General features: G+C 40.3%; 2 protein-coding genes across 2 annotated transcripts in view; both read right to left on the bottom strand.

The window, feature by feature from the left end:
* Positions 1-3,698, bottom strand: part of LOC141764573 (histone deacetylase 7-like) — a 71,616-nt gene extending 67,918 nt beyond the window's left edge. Inside the window, exon 1 of the mRNA XM_074629892.1 lies at positions 3,210-3,698. Within this exon, the coding sequence (XP_074485993.1) occupies positions 3,210-3,270 (61 nt within the window). The 5' untranslated portion in view covers positions 3,271-3,698. The remainder of the gene's footprint in view (positions 1-3,209) is intronic.
* Positions 3,699-7,343: 3,645 nt separating this feature from the next.
* Positions 7,344-15,204, bottom strand: part of LOC141764680 (vitamin D3 receptor B) — a 39,369-nt gene continuing 31,508 nt past the window's right edge. The window contains exon 10 of the mRNA XM_074630069.1: positions 7,344-15,014. Within this exon, the coding sequence (XP_074486170.1) occupies positions 14,761-15,014 (254 nt within the window). The 3' untranslated portion in view covers positions 7,344-14,760. The remainder of the gene's footprint in view (positions 15,015-15,204) is intronic.

The following is a 15,204-nucleotide window of genomic DNA, read 5'->3' as shown; positions in this document are numbered from 1 at the left end:
TATCGCGAGGGATCGCCTCGCTTCCCAGCGTTGGGACACTTGATTGGCTGCCACTAAACACAAGGCACTAGGCACCTGATTGTACGAACGCTTTCCCTCGTGGGCTGCTGCTCTCAGCTTTCTAACCGGAAACAATATGATGGCTCGTTTGGAAACTTTCTTCTCTTATTTCACGAAAGTAGTTCACCGAAATGTGTTTCTGAAAACATTTTATGCGAGAAATGAGCCACGCAGTTGCTGAATCTGTCTTTATTTTGGAGTTTCCAGGAGTTTCCAGAGGCGGCGAATCGCGTTGGACGCCCGTGATTGGCATAAAGTAGCCTAGACCTCAGCTTTATGCAAATGAGGAGCGGGCGACGTGACGGTCCGTATCTCGAATCGCGCCTCCACGCTACCAGAATGCATTGCACGGCTGCTTACATAGACAATGAATGGGAAGCGTGGAAAGGACGGAGCAGGTGGACACTCACCTTAACTAGCTTTGTTTGAGGGCGTGTCAAACTAGCCGCTAGGGGCAGATATTATGCAAATGTGTTACTTGGTGACATCACTACGTTACGGAATAAAAGGCCGGACTTCAAGCAGGGTGTTTTAGGCAGTTCAGGGGCAGTGTTTCTGTGGGGGAGAGTAACTCTCTTCTGGCTTTGTAACTTTGCAGACTTTTTACATGCACAAAAAACTATATAACACACTAAAGGAAAGCACAAAAGCATAATAGGGTCTCTTTAAGTACATTCCCTCAGCAATAAGCCAACATCCGAAGGAACTGATTTCTGTCAGCAGAAAGAAAACTGAGATTTTGAATGAATGTACAGCACGGTTTTAAAAATCACTGTACGAGACAACCTGTATAAGTGTACTAAATGTACTGAATTGGTTGGGGCTCATAAAGAGTGCAAATCAGTGTCATTTGATTGAAAAATAGAATGACATGAATTCAATTTGGCCTGTTTCTTAATAGAACCATTTCATACAGTATGTGGACACCCTGAAATTCGCTTGTTCACCTTTACACACCTGAATGATGCCTGCTACTTGTCAGTAATGCGTATTATCTACGGAAGGTAATGTACAGCCAGAAATACATCCCCTGTGGAAAAGTACATAGTGTACAGTTTCTCGTTGCCCTGTTTTAAGATAAAGCAGCCAGAAAAACCCTCACCTAAGGGATTTTGCTGCAACCAGAGCCCCTCTTTTCCTTCATCTAACCTCGTGCACAGACGCAACGGCTCAGCAGAGCGCAACCTTATCAGCAAGCAAAAGAAGTGCCTCTGCTTCGTACCAGGGCTGACAATAAACTGTCACGCAATGACTGGATTTCTCTGATAACCTTTTATTTGCTCCTTCTGCACATCACCACTCGTGCAATCTCGCTCCGTACATGACCAGCCGGAGAGACGTGAGCTGAGGTGAGCTCAAATCTCTTCCGACATATTGTAGATATGTCAGATATATCTTCATACAAGCCTGCTGCGTGTGTGTGTGTTCACCAGCACAGTTGTGTTTCCCTAAACACACACCACAACTTTGTGGTGAGGTTGTCCAGTATGATCTTAACTGGTTCTGGATGTGCAGTGTTGAATCAGAGAGGTCATTGGGTCAATAGGGGAAGTGGTGGGGGGGCGTACAGGCACATGTAATGAGACAGTGCCCTCTGGTGGTCAAATGACAGCATGGAAATATTTAAAGTTGATCAAATGAGACCAACGTGGAAAACTTTAAAAGGAGAAAATTCAAAGGAAAAATAACTTTATTTGTTAGTAAAAGGGAGACAGAAAGGATTTACTAGTCATGTGTCCAAAAACAAGAAGAATGTGCAACAAATATCTTAAGAACTATGTTTAGAGGTGTCCTGGTGACCTGTAGGAACCGACCATAAACTGCAATGTTCTACTGTCCTGTGTGGACATGTCTCCCCCACTTTTTCAGAAGGCAGTATTGGACCCTTCCACTTTCTACAATCTGAAAAACTAAAGTTATAATAAAGAAAAACAGGAGCTACTGCACGCACTAGGACCACACTCCCTTCTCCTCATGCTGTCATTCAAACTGATACAAGCAACCAGCCAGCAGCTCAGCAGAAACGTGACTTTAGCAATGTCCAAACTACAGACGACGGAGGACATCAGACATTTAACATGAGGCCTCTACAGCCCAACCCAGCAAGAAGCAGAAACACCTCTCCTCTCCACCAAGAAGCAGTGGCGTAGGCAGGAATCACAGCTTAATCATACAAGCCTTATACATCATCATCATCAGAGGTAATGTTACATATACTGTATATATCCACCTTCAGTACATTGTGTATATAAAGCAACCTGTAACATTAACCATTCAATATTTATTCCAGCATATTTTCACTCTGGACAATTGCACTACTATACACTGTATATATAGGGCATTAGACATTAGAATTGCAATATCTGCCATAAAACACAACATATTTTATATTTTTTTGTGTATGAAGACTGACATCTATGGTTACTGTCTATTTTTTTCAGGGTGTAAAGAAAATCATGAAATTCCCTATTTAAAAAAATATGTTTGCATCAATATATAAAATGATGTCCTGGAAACTAAAAAAGGAAAATTTATTAAAATTAACATTATTGTAATGTTGTGGTAAGGAAATTTAGTATAAGAACAAGTAATGAAAATAAACATGTTTTCAGATTAAAATCTTAACCACTATATGTCATTTTGTTTACCTGTTTATATGTATTTCACACTCTGATGGTTACAATTACAATTCATAGAGGTTGATTTTTTTTATTTGAGAGAGTAAAAAGTCTGTAGTTGCAGAAACACCCAATATATAAATAAATATATATAAACATTAGTGCAGTGGTGCATGCAGAGTGCAAATATGCTGGAATAAATATTGAAAGATTAGTTATTTTCTTCATTCTCTACTCTTGTTCAGCTTTGTTGATCTTGTTGTTTTTAGCTGCATTTTATGTACAATGAGAGTAAAATAACCTGAGTCAAAGTCCTGGTGTAGGCCTTTATGTGTGTAGGCCTCCTCATACCTGATCAATCAGGCTGATTCTGATCCAACAAGACAAACATTAACAGCATGACATAGCCCGGCCCAGCAGCCACATATTCACACACACAGCTGGCAGCAACATCAATTTTACACCAAACAAAAACTATAACCAATAAACAATAATAGTGCAATAATAGTCCAAAATAGTAAATTAACTTACTTTTGATGATGATAGCAGGAGACAACGAGGCTGTTGGTGTTGAACACTGAGATGATTTCATCAAATGAGAGCAGGGACAAGGAGTTCAGTCTGTATGAAGCCCTGATGCCAGTTTTTATCCGACTGACAGTCGAAAACAGTCTTTCACCAGCCGGCCTACAGCTTGTTATGGATAGGGGGGTGATGAGGGTTATTACTTGGCACTTGTTGAGGAGAAAGTGTTGCAGGAGGAGTAGATGTCTTGGTTGAGAATGATGGCTGAACTTCTTCCTCCTGCTCCTCAGGCTTCTGTCTGTTCCTCAATGATGCACACAGGTGTTTCAGTTTAACGAGTGGCCGGGTTATGTGGTGGCAAGTGGTTAAAGTGGCAGTAGGCAGTATATTTTTGGCATCAATGAGCAAAAATTCCATAATAACCTTTCAGCATATTGTAATTCAAGTGTTCTGAGAGATAACTAGACTTCTGCACCTCCTCATGGCTCTGTTTTCAGGCTTTAAAAAATCTAGCCTGTGACGGGAGACTTTGACCAATCACAGGTCATTTCATTGAGAGAGCGTTCCTATTGGCTGTGCTCCGGTCATGTGACTGGAACTTGGCGTTCCTTCACCAGATTTCACAATGGCGGCGGCGTCACAAACTTTCTCATTTCACAGCTAAACCGTGCACTACAAGATGATTCTGGAAACATTTTAGGCGAGAAATAGGCATTAACGTAACAGAATATTGATTCATATTTGATCAGCGCTGCCTAGTTTGACCGTTTGGTCGGAGTTCGCGAGTGATTGACAGCCGGCTCTCATAGATCAGCTCTGACTGCTTGTTTTCCTCCGGTCTGTGAGATCTTGCAGATGCCGTTAGGAGCACCGGGGGACACAGAGGCACATGATTTTTTTCAGGTTACCTGTTTCATGTACTACTGTCATGATATAGCGACCGTTTTATAAAATTAACCTTTTTTTAATCATATTTGCTCCAATCTCACCTACTTCAGCTTTAAAGGTCACCTATTATGCAAAATGCACTTTTCCATGTCTTTTAAACATCAATATCTGTCCCCAGTGTGTCTACAAGTCACCATAGTATCATAAAAAACCATCCTCTCTCTTTTTCTCCTGCTCCGTTTGTCCGGAAATGGGTGTCGAAACAACGCTGCGCAGCTTTTCTTTTCTTCTGACGTCATTTGAGAATTAGCCATATAAGGGTTTCCTGGTCGAACCAGAGAGAACCTTCAGTAGCTGACCCCGCCCCACAGCGCGTCACTGTCTCTCCTCCTCAACCGAACTTGAGCAAAGTAGCTCCTACAGTTAGTCTGCAAGAAGCAGCAGAACAGGCTTCATGTACTCCCATCATCTAAATATAACATGTTCTTTCACAAAGGCTTTATGTAATTACACTGTTTGAACAGATGATATTTATATATTATATATATTTGATGTCATGCATGTAGCAGAATACAGGTAGTAAATAGTGACTTGTAAGCAACACAACACATTTCTGTTTCACAGTCAAACTTTATTTGAGTAGACAGATGACAATATTAATTATTCACAGCATTTGTAATCATCTCACCTGTTAGTTAGTTATGTTAACATGGTACAGGAGAAAGTCTTCAGCTCTGGTAAACTATGGTAAGCTAAGCTCCGATGGTCTGTAGTCATGGTAACACAGAGACAGCTACTACTGTAAATAATATACCATTACTCTGATCTTCCATACATTTATCTTTTAGCAGAAATAATGAACTGACTACTGTTTCACATCTTCTATTTTCCACCCTGATGGTCGCTGTGTTTACACACCGTGTCATAGCGGTAGCATGTAGCTAACCCGTTAGCATGTAGCTACATGCTAACGGGTTAGCTCTGTATCTCCATGTAAACAAAGCCATCTGCTCTCAGCTGTCTTCTCTCAGCTGTCTGCTCTCAGCTGTCTGCTCTCCTCTGGGATGATTCTGTCGGTCATTTCTCACAGATGGATCTGTAAAGACAGACGTAAAACAGAGTGTATGTTTACGGTTTACAGAGTTGATGCATAAGGTAAACACTGAGCTAACTAACAGAGATATAAATAGTATTATTTACCTGAGAGAAACCGTCAGGAAAACCTGGAATCTGGACCGCAGATGTTCATCATGTGTCGCCGATTTCTGATCAGATTCCTCCGGTAACGTGCGCTGGGTGAAGTTTCTGGTTTATAAACTTTAAAGTGGTTTATAAACTTTATTCTAGCTCCTCTCTCTCCACTCCTCTCTCTCTCTCTCTCTCTCTCTCTCTCTCTCTTTCAGAGAGAGAGAGAGAGAGAGAGCTTCTCCGGGAGGGAGGGGGAGGGTGACGCTGTTGTTGAGGACGTTTGATTGACAGAAAACGCTGACCAATCAGAGCAGAGTGGGAGGAGACAGGCTGTGAATCAGGGGTTTTCAGACAGAGGCTGAATTAGGCTCTGAGGCAGGCAGACTCAGGCTGCAGTATGAGAAGAATAAAGGGTTTTTTGAACATTGCAGCATGTAAACATGTTCTAGTGCAACATTAAAATACATCTATGAACCTGGAAATGAGCATAATATGAGACCTACAGAGCTACAGACACAGAAATCAGCACTTTTGGAAATGGGCTGAAACAGAGGTTATAGAGACATGCTGGAATGCATGATCTGATTGTTTTTTTGAAAAAAAAACTTCAGAGACATGGTTTGGAGGTGTCTGAGACCTATAATAACTAGTTTAAATGGAGTATAATATGTGACCTTTAAGTCGTGAAGAACACCGCTGCTAAGCAACTGCAATATTAACGTTACTGTCGGCATCTAGAAGCCACAGAGGCTAACAATTTAGCAAACTAGCAAGTGGGTAACATAATGCAGTAAATGCAAAGCCATAAAGACAGAGGAAAAAGATGAGGTAATTGTTAATTTCAACATTTTCCTCAGACATATAAAATTATGAAGAAAAACAATATACGACTAAAATTACACTATATTAACTTATTATGCACCAAAAAATTCCAACTTCCATGGCCTACAAACACGTCACAACTCATGAACTCAGAGCTTTCAGAAACTTTCCACTTACGAGGTTGTGAATGTGACAAGAGGGGGGCGTTCATATGGACTCATCTCATAAACACGACCCCATTTGAAGGCGCCAAAAAGCTCTGAGTTCAAGAGTTGTGACGTGTTTGTTGACGTCGTCAGCCTATGGAAATTCATTTTTCGGTTTCAGTTTTTTTATTCTTATTTTATTTTAACTTTTTTAACTATTCTATTGTTATTTTTACTGCTTATTTGCACCAACAAACCAAAGCAAATTCCTAGTGTATACCTGATACACCTGGCAATAAACAAGATTCTAATTCTGATAAGTGAATATATTATATGTATATTATATAATATATTATATATCATTATCTCTGATGTCCCGAACTTGAGATTACCTCTTCTTTGTTGGTTCTCAGAGAAAAGACAGGAGGTGCTGGGGGAGGTGCAGCAGACTGGATGGAGACGAGGACATCAACGTGAGGACAGGCAGACTGTTTTTATCACTGCTTTTATTTATTTGTTTTTATTTTTAACTACAAGAGAAGCCTGTGAAATTCCATTGAACCGGAGTATAATGACAATAAAGTACGATATAATATCTCATAAAAAAACGTAGCATCTCATAAAAAGTCAGAAAAAGACATTGTATATTTCATCATAAAAAGTCATAGTAAAAATGTCATGAAAAAGTTTATTTTTTATTGCATACTAAATTGACATTTTTTATGACTTTCATAAATATTTTGCACCCTCTTTTGTACTTTGCACCACCATTTAAATGTTTCCACTTTTACTCTGTTATTTTTTAGTAAGTATGTATTTTAATAAGTATATATTTCTGATTTTACGATGCATACCTGTATGTTTATACTACAGTACACTATATCAAGCATCTTGTACAAAACAATTCACTTTGGGACAAATTAAAGTTCCACCTTGTCTTAAATTGTGTTGCTTTGAAAACATAGTGCTCACATGTTTAAGCGTCGGTCTAGTGGGAGACAAACCTTTCCTCCTATTTCATCACAGTATGTTCATATTTTATATTAAAGATGTGCAGCAATAAATACGAAACACAAATCACACAGAAGCCCACTGCTATGTACAACTGTTTATTTTTGATTTGCAAAACATCTGACAAAAATAACATTACATAAACACCAATTTATAATAGAAAAAAGAAGATCTTTGAAAAAAAAAAAAAAAGACAAAAGATAAATTGCAATTACATTAGAATTTAGGTGACTTTTTTTTTGATAATTGGAGCCATATCATGCTGACCTACACAGGCAGTTCATGGCGAATATATATTCATCAGTATGCATGTGTTACAAACATTACATTAAGTGCTTTTTGTTGGTTCAGGCATTTTAATTGAATGTGGCATGATTTGGGTTCACAATTCAGGGGGAAAATTCAATGCCAAATTCAAATTTTACTCCATATAGAAGGTCAATACACATGGCTGACTAAGTACTAAGTTAAGTGGCCAATCTCACAGTCAGGCAACCTTCTCGTTCGAATTAAGCTGGGGAACACGTGAAGCCAGCTTCATTAACACCCTCCCTGCATTAAAAGGGACATATTATGGCACACAGCTCAGGCTAGATGTGACCATTGGCGACATTGTTCCTCAGTATTCACTGATCAATACAAATTCTCTTATTTCATTCAGTGTTTACCTGAAGCAGTTTGACATGAATACAAAATAAACTTGGTTTAAAATTCACCAAAGTGAGTAGTTGCTCCGTTAATGATACTACGATCTGAAAGGATTTTTTTTTCTTCTTCCAATAAGCACCACTAAGTTGCGTTGTGAGACTCTCAATGAGGCTTGTCGCGCCGCTGGGGGGGGCTGACATTTTGGACGATGCCTGCATTTACGTGGTGTCGTTAACACAACTTGGTGATGCTCGAGATAAAAAGCAGCATTGCATGGATACTGAGGGTTTCACTTCTCCTAATTCCCCTAGTTAGACCAAACATCGGCAGGGAATGATGAAGGTGTGGGAGCAGACTTTAGGACAGAAGGAGAGGTGAAGACACGGAGAGGGTAATGACGGGGCAAATAAGAGGGACAAGGGAAAGGATGGCGTACTACAGAGCAAAGACCATGCCAAACAGTACCAAGTGGAGCGCAAACACACCTCCCGCTTCTCCTACTGTCACAAAGTCTTTCAGGTTGTTCCTTCTTTACAACTGCATTCACTCCACAAAGATCTCCTCTTTAATTTGCCCTTAAGAACTAAGGTAGAAGATAAGGTAGATATTAAGAGGTCGACCGATAGCGATAGTTTGGAGCAGGAAAAAGCCGATAGCTGATTATTTGGCCAGTATATTCTTTACTTCTGCAGCAGCTTACTCGGCTACTTTTGCATACGCCTTTTTTTAATAAATAATTTTTTTTCACACACTCTGAATTTAATCATTCGTAAGAGAACATCCTGCAGGGTGATTTGGTGGATTACATCGTTGGAATATGTTCTATTTATTCAAAATGGGCGAAGCGCCGTTCTGTGGCTTACGACGGGCCAGAATTACTTCTCGTAGGGTGTTAAATGCCACTCTTAGAAACATTAATGTTCGAGCATATTACCGGCGGTAAGGAGGATCTTAAAGTGTGCAATTTCATTTCATGAATGGATGGTTACGTGGATGGATTATTTGGAAGAGAGAACGGAAAATTGGTAAGTAAGTTAAAGTAACAGAATGATTCCCTTTCCTCGCTGTCTGGGGACAAAGAGCTGATAAGTGTTGAATTATAATCAAGAGACTTATTTTCCTGTGTATGGAGCTTCCTTTCATACTTGCCAACCTTGAGAACTCAAAAATAGAGAGGCTTTCTAACCCAAAGCAGACGGGTCTGGGGGTCATCCACCAGAAGAATTTGAGTTTCAGGGACTTTGTTTCCTCCATTCTGGTGACTTTTATAGAATGGAAATAACAAAGTACACTGCAACAGAATTTTTAATCTGAAATACTTCTCAAGAAAGAAAACTGAATAATTTGCCACTTTGTGTGAATCTCTGGTATTTTATTCTTTTTTTTTTTTTGCCCCTGCTTGAGCATTTCTTTCTTTCCATTTCTCTCTTCTGTCACTCACTGAAGGTCCTTTCAGGCACAACGTGACAATAGCACCACTGGCCTCTGAAACTCGTTATTTCTAATGCTCACGACGGCTTTTTGCCGTAGCAAAAGCAAAGCACCACTTCGGGCGCCGAGCGTTGTGATGTGGCAGTGGCGGGCGCAGTTCAAACTGAGTTGCGTCGCGAGCATCTCTCTTCTGCCAGAGAACGACATTTGGTGTAGCTGTATTGTCGTCCGGGTGTAAACTGCAGGGTTTATACACGCTGTACAGTGCCAGAAACGGGTTGAGATTACGAAAAGGAAAAATAAAAGGTGTGATAATTTGCCATAAATCGGGAGAAATACTGGAGACGTGTGACCCCGGGAGGAAACTGGGAGAGGACAGTGAAAACTGGTGGAAGCTGCGCCGCTATCGGACACTATCGGAGCCCATTTCCGCCAATAACGATAGTTCGTAAAACGTTCCATCGGCGCACATTAATCGGCCAAACCGATTAATCGGTCTTCCTCTAGTAGATATCAGCAAGGGCAACCAGATTAATTGCATCTGTTGCTGAAAATTACCAAGATATCCAAAAGGACAATGATTGCAGAGTGGGATGTCTTTGTTGGAGTAAATGCAGTTTCACCCTAGCCAGTCTGAGCCCTGTTGGTCAGAGTGCAGGCACTATATTAAAAACACTCCTGGTATTTTGTGCGTAAAAAAAAAAGGCAATGCTAAGTCTGAGAAGAAAAAACTGTACAAAAACAAAACAAAACTATGACTTCATTAGCTGGACTCTCCCAAATCTGTGAGATATCTCTGAGGTAATCATTGAAGTATGACTCATTAGACAGCAATAAATACCAACATGAATACAAATATTACAAAAGTAAAAACAGAGGCAAATGCTTAATGCTAAAGCAAAATCTGAGCTAAAAGAGGTAGGTTTTTTAGGTAGATTATGGTGTACATCCATTGTGGACACTCCTTTTTGTAAGAACTAAATTAAGTTGATTCCATTACAATCCCTGTCCTAATGGGAGGAACAAAAAACAAACAAAAAAAAAAAGGACTTGAAAGCCTTTGCATGGGAGATGGCCAACTGTTTTCTATGAATGGTGTCATACGTGTTTTTACAGACAGGATTTGTAATGGCAACAGTTATACAAAAAACTTAAAAAATGTCTACTAACATGATAAACTGTAAAGCTTGCTGGTGATAGTGTACCATGAGTTGTATATTGCAGGCGTTGTTACTGTGTTATGTTGCCAATCTCGAGGAAATCTCCCCAAAGATGAGCCCATCGAATTTGCGGCAGATTTCCATTGACGTATGGTTTTCAAATTCCAGTATTTTCAACAAGAAGAGTTAAAAACGTACGGATTCTGAGCAGCCTACCATAGTAAAACCAATCAAGAAAATCTGGGGATGAACCATATTTAGATTTAACTGTATTTGCGTGGTATGTACAGTATGTTGGGTGGGGAATTAAATGGGGGGAAAAGGTCCCCAAAACAACATTGAATCAGTCATAAAGGGGAAAAAGGGGGTTCCCTTCTTATGATAAAGCCTAATAATTCCCCTGGCGGCATGCGGAAATCTACTTGTTCAATTATGATACTATATGATACATCCACAAGACTCTTCCTGTTCGGTTTTCAAAGCCCTAAGAGCAACTCCCCTTTTACCCTGTTCTAGTGTGGAGGGAACTCTCCCTGTGGCACTTACAATGTTCACCAAACCTCCCGCTGTATTTAACATACACAAATCAACACTGCATCTCTATCTGAAAAACAATATAGAACTAAATCAAACCCATATCTACATACCAGAAGTATGTATTCAGAGAAAATCAACATGGAGACTTTTCAAAAACTTCAAAAGTCAGTGTTCAGTAACCAAGCACATCATACCCCTCATCAAACTGACATACTATACATATGAGTGGTACTGCCTAAAGACACTCGATCCTCAACTCCTTTAAAGTTCAATCACGGTAGGGAGATTTGTGGGGCAACGTGGAATTACACACTACATAATCCAAACGATTTTCACGAAGGAAATCAAACTCATTATTGATTACGTGAATGTTCAAACATCCAAAAGCTATTTAACTACCTCTGCTATGCAGATCATCTCCGTGTCCAGCCCCGACTGTCAGCTGGCAGAGTGTCACAGTGACTGATGAACAGTTGGAATAAAGCCACAGTGACGGAGAATGGACTTTAAAATCCTATAGTGAGGCCAAGTCCCTTCCCATTCAGGTGGACCACCATGGGACCTTATTCGTAAAAATATAAACGTAGTCAACGGCAAATATATTTTTTTCCCGTTCGATATGTGCAATGAATCACACATATGATGTTTGTCAAGTTTGTCAAAGATGGCAGAGCCGGATATGTCATGTGAGCACGTTCAATATGCCGAGTAAAATAACTCTGGATTTGGCTATTAGTGAATGTTACAACTTTTAGGACATACTGATTTAAATGAGGGTTATTTAAGTGTTCATACTGGGAAGTTGATTTACCTCGAAAAAGATTATTCTCTGCACCAGAGTTTCGGCTCTTTGCCTCTATACTCTGATTTTATTGTGCGACACAAGAGATGTAGTTCACTGCGCGGTTTCACACAAAACTATATAATACTACAACAAATTGAGACTTTCTCTCGCCGTTGACTACTGTACATATTTTTTCCGAAATAAGGTCCCATGGTGGTCCACCAGAAGGGGGAGAGACTTCGCCTCTCTATACTAGGTTAGAAACCCACGTGGGCTGAACAAATTAAAGCAACAACTGTCAAAACTTCTCACAAAGCAGTTGTGAGAACACATCCAGCTCAACAACAAACACATGCTCTCTCTCCCATCATCTTCCTCTAAGATCACAGAGTAATCCTCGTCTGCTCTCGGTCTGACACAAGAGGCCCGTACGGCCAATCACAGGAACCGTTTTAACCGTTTTGTCTTCTGTTACACAGCAAATAGAAGACAAAAAAAAAAAAGTTTGAGACTTGTGTCATCTCTGTAAATGACTTCTTTTAAGATGCTTAAAAGAGACTGAACTTGGCAAGAAGTTGACTTAACACTTCTTTGGGGAATTGTCTTGATATATATAAAAAAAAAACATGTCATTTCATATAATTTTTACCATAATCCCACATGCAGCAAGCCATACATTACTGGCCTCTAAACCTAAGCATTTAAATTCTCTTGACAGTTTGGTTTATAAGCCATTAGATGCTGTCTGATGAAGCATAAGCCAAAGATGACGGACAGCACTTTGACAGCAGAGAGAAGGCATATGAGTTCCTATCATATACAAGCTTATCTTCCAAGAGCCATGGATAAATAGCATATGAGTTTAGAAGATTATACAATGAGGATATCCAAGGCTCTGGAGTCATCACTTCGATGCACTGTAATGTATCAGGTGTTTAACTAGCTTAGTGATCTATATGGCTTATATTAGAGAGCAGCACGGTAAAGTTTAGCTTGTCCTCTTTCTGAGAATAAACCTTGGAAATTAGGCAAATACATCAACCCACCACTAAACAAATAATAATTTGACTGAGTCAAATACACAAGCAATCCCTGTTTAAGCCATTTCTAACTCATTCTTACCAAAAAAAAAAAGAAAAAACATGATCAAAGTCAAAAGAGCATAATGTTTCAGAACGTAGTGATAATGAAAAACAAAAAAGGGTCAATATTGTATTTGCATATATATATATATATTTCTGAAAAAAATTTGCCTTGAGAAATATCTATGTAGCCCTATGTACAGCGGCGGACATATTACTTATTTATATATTTATATACCTGGTATTTACACAATGCAGCCACTAGAGGGCTGCGCAGCATACATCATCAAACAGGAGGGCCTGGGTGTCGAGGCGCGCACCACCACCTCCGCCAGGCCCTCCGACATTCTAGAAAATCCACTTCCCTGTCAGAAACGAAAGGGGTGTGTGATATCTGGGGAGGTCTGAAGCAGCTTCCCAAGCTCTCCGCCCACTGAGCTCACTGTGTACTAAAGGAGGAACAATTCATGGAATTGTTTTTAAAGGTGAAACGACGTATAAAAAAAAAAAAAAAAATGCAATTACATCAGTATATATGCCAATTCCAAGTATGGTATGCAGCTATATATTAACAAGACAGGCCCCTTGCTTTGGCCTCGATTTACTATTCCAGTTAGATTTGGCATTTTAGCCCTTTAAAATCTGTGATAATATAGGTACTGTATATCAATACATAGGCTTGAGTAAAAGGTGGTATAACAGTGCTTAGGATACATGTGGTAGTAATTAACTATTTACAGGGAAACAAACAAACAAGAGAAGGATAATGGAAAACAATTTCAAAAGAGAGCCATAATGCAGGCTTGTTTTTTGATTGACAGTTAGCAGTGTAAAAGTAGCTAACACATTTAGTGGCTAATTCTCACCTCAAAACCAGGCACCCCAAAGTCCTATCAAAACCTCACTAAATGACAGATTATGTTCTGTACTCTGCAGTATAATAAACCTCAGCAATAAATGACAGTTTCCTTCGTAGGCTAGTCGGACAACTTGCTCGCATGTCGAGTGGCCGCATGCGTGAAACGAGCCATGAAGCAGCAAGGTTATTTTTAGGTACTGGAAGCTTTTTTGAGAAAGTAGTAGACCATACCTTTGGTGAAAGGCGAGAAAAAAAAAAGGCATGTGTGTTTGAATTGTATACACAAGTCATATACGTAACGCTGCTTCTTCGGAGAGAAGCAGATGGAAAACAAAAAAGTTTTGAAACATCATAAAAAATGAATGTGCAGGCACTGCTTTTGCACCGATAAACTGAAATGTCATCTGTACTGAGTCTATACTGTTCCGTATGAAAAAAAAAAAGTTGCTGTTTCACGTAGTGATGTAAAACAATCCCTGGTAAAACAAAGAGGTAGCTCAACTGAATGGCTAAATGAATAACTGAGTATGTTTGTTGCGTTGGTGTGTGTGTGCACGTCACCGTACACACACAAAATGTCCAGACATTTGAAGCAGCGGTTTGTTGATTTAAATACAGACAAAAATACTGTATAAAGGCAGAAGTTGTATGTATGCATGTATGTATGTACAATTGAATTTGTATTATATGACGTTTCCTTGTTTACTATGTCTCTTACTATATGCTTGCTCTCCATACAACCTTGGTCTTTATACCAAGATAGACTTCTTTAGACAAGACACACATGAAACCACACATCCAACACACATCCAACACACACACACACACACACACACACACACACACACACACACACACACCACTTTCTCTCTCTTCCACTAGCTTCATACTCCCCACCTCCATTTAGTCCATCCAGCACATCCTCAGCTCCCTCCCTCCATTTTTTACCCCTAGAGGGATCTCGTCTCCAGCTTCCTCTCCACCATTGAGGTTTAAAGATTCTAGGAGACCTCGCTGCCAAACACCTCCAACACCAGCGGGGTGAGCTGCATGCTGTGCTCCGGCTGGAAGGACAGCGAGCGGTACTGTTTGGAGTGCTCCTCGTTGAGGCTGCGCAGGTCGGCCAGCTTCTGGATCATCTTGGCATAGAGCAGCCGTCCTGCCGGGTGGTGGAGCTGGATGTAGGCCTGCAGGGTCTCGGACAGGCAGTCTTGGAGGGCTTCGATCCGTGCGTGATCCTGCACACCTGGGCGGTCTGCGGGAGGGGAGAGGACAGTCTTAAGGCCCAGACACACCAAACTGACATCAAAGAACTAGCGGCAATGAAGGCCACCAGTTGAGTCACCTCACGTCACCTTTTCTCTTGGCCAAAACGTTGCACTCGAACACACCGCAAAGACTAGTCTATGGCCAACTACCACGTACGTTCTGCGCCTGCGTGAGAT

Source organism: Sebastes fasciatus, chromosome 1 (genome assembly GCF_043250625.1).
Source record: "Sebastes fasciatus isolate fSebFas1 chromosome 1, fSebFas1.pri, whole genome shotgun sequence".
NCBI lineage: Eukaryota > Metazoa > Chordata > Actinopteri > Perciformes > Sebastidae > Sebastes > Sebastes fasciatus.
The sequence above is the reverse complement of the archived record's forward strand: the minus strand, read 5'-3'. Positions and strand labels throughout refer to the sequence as shown.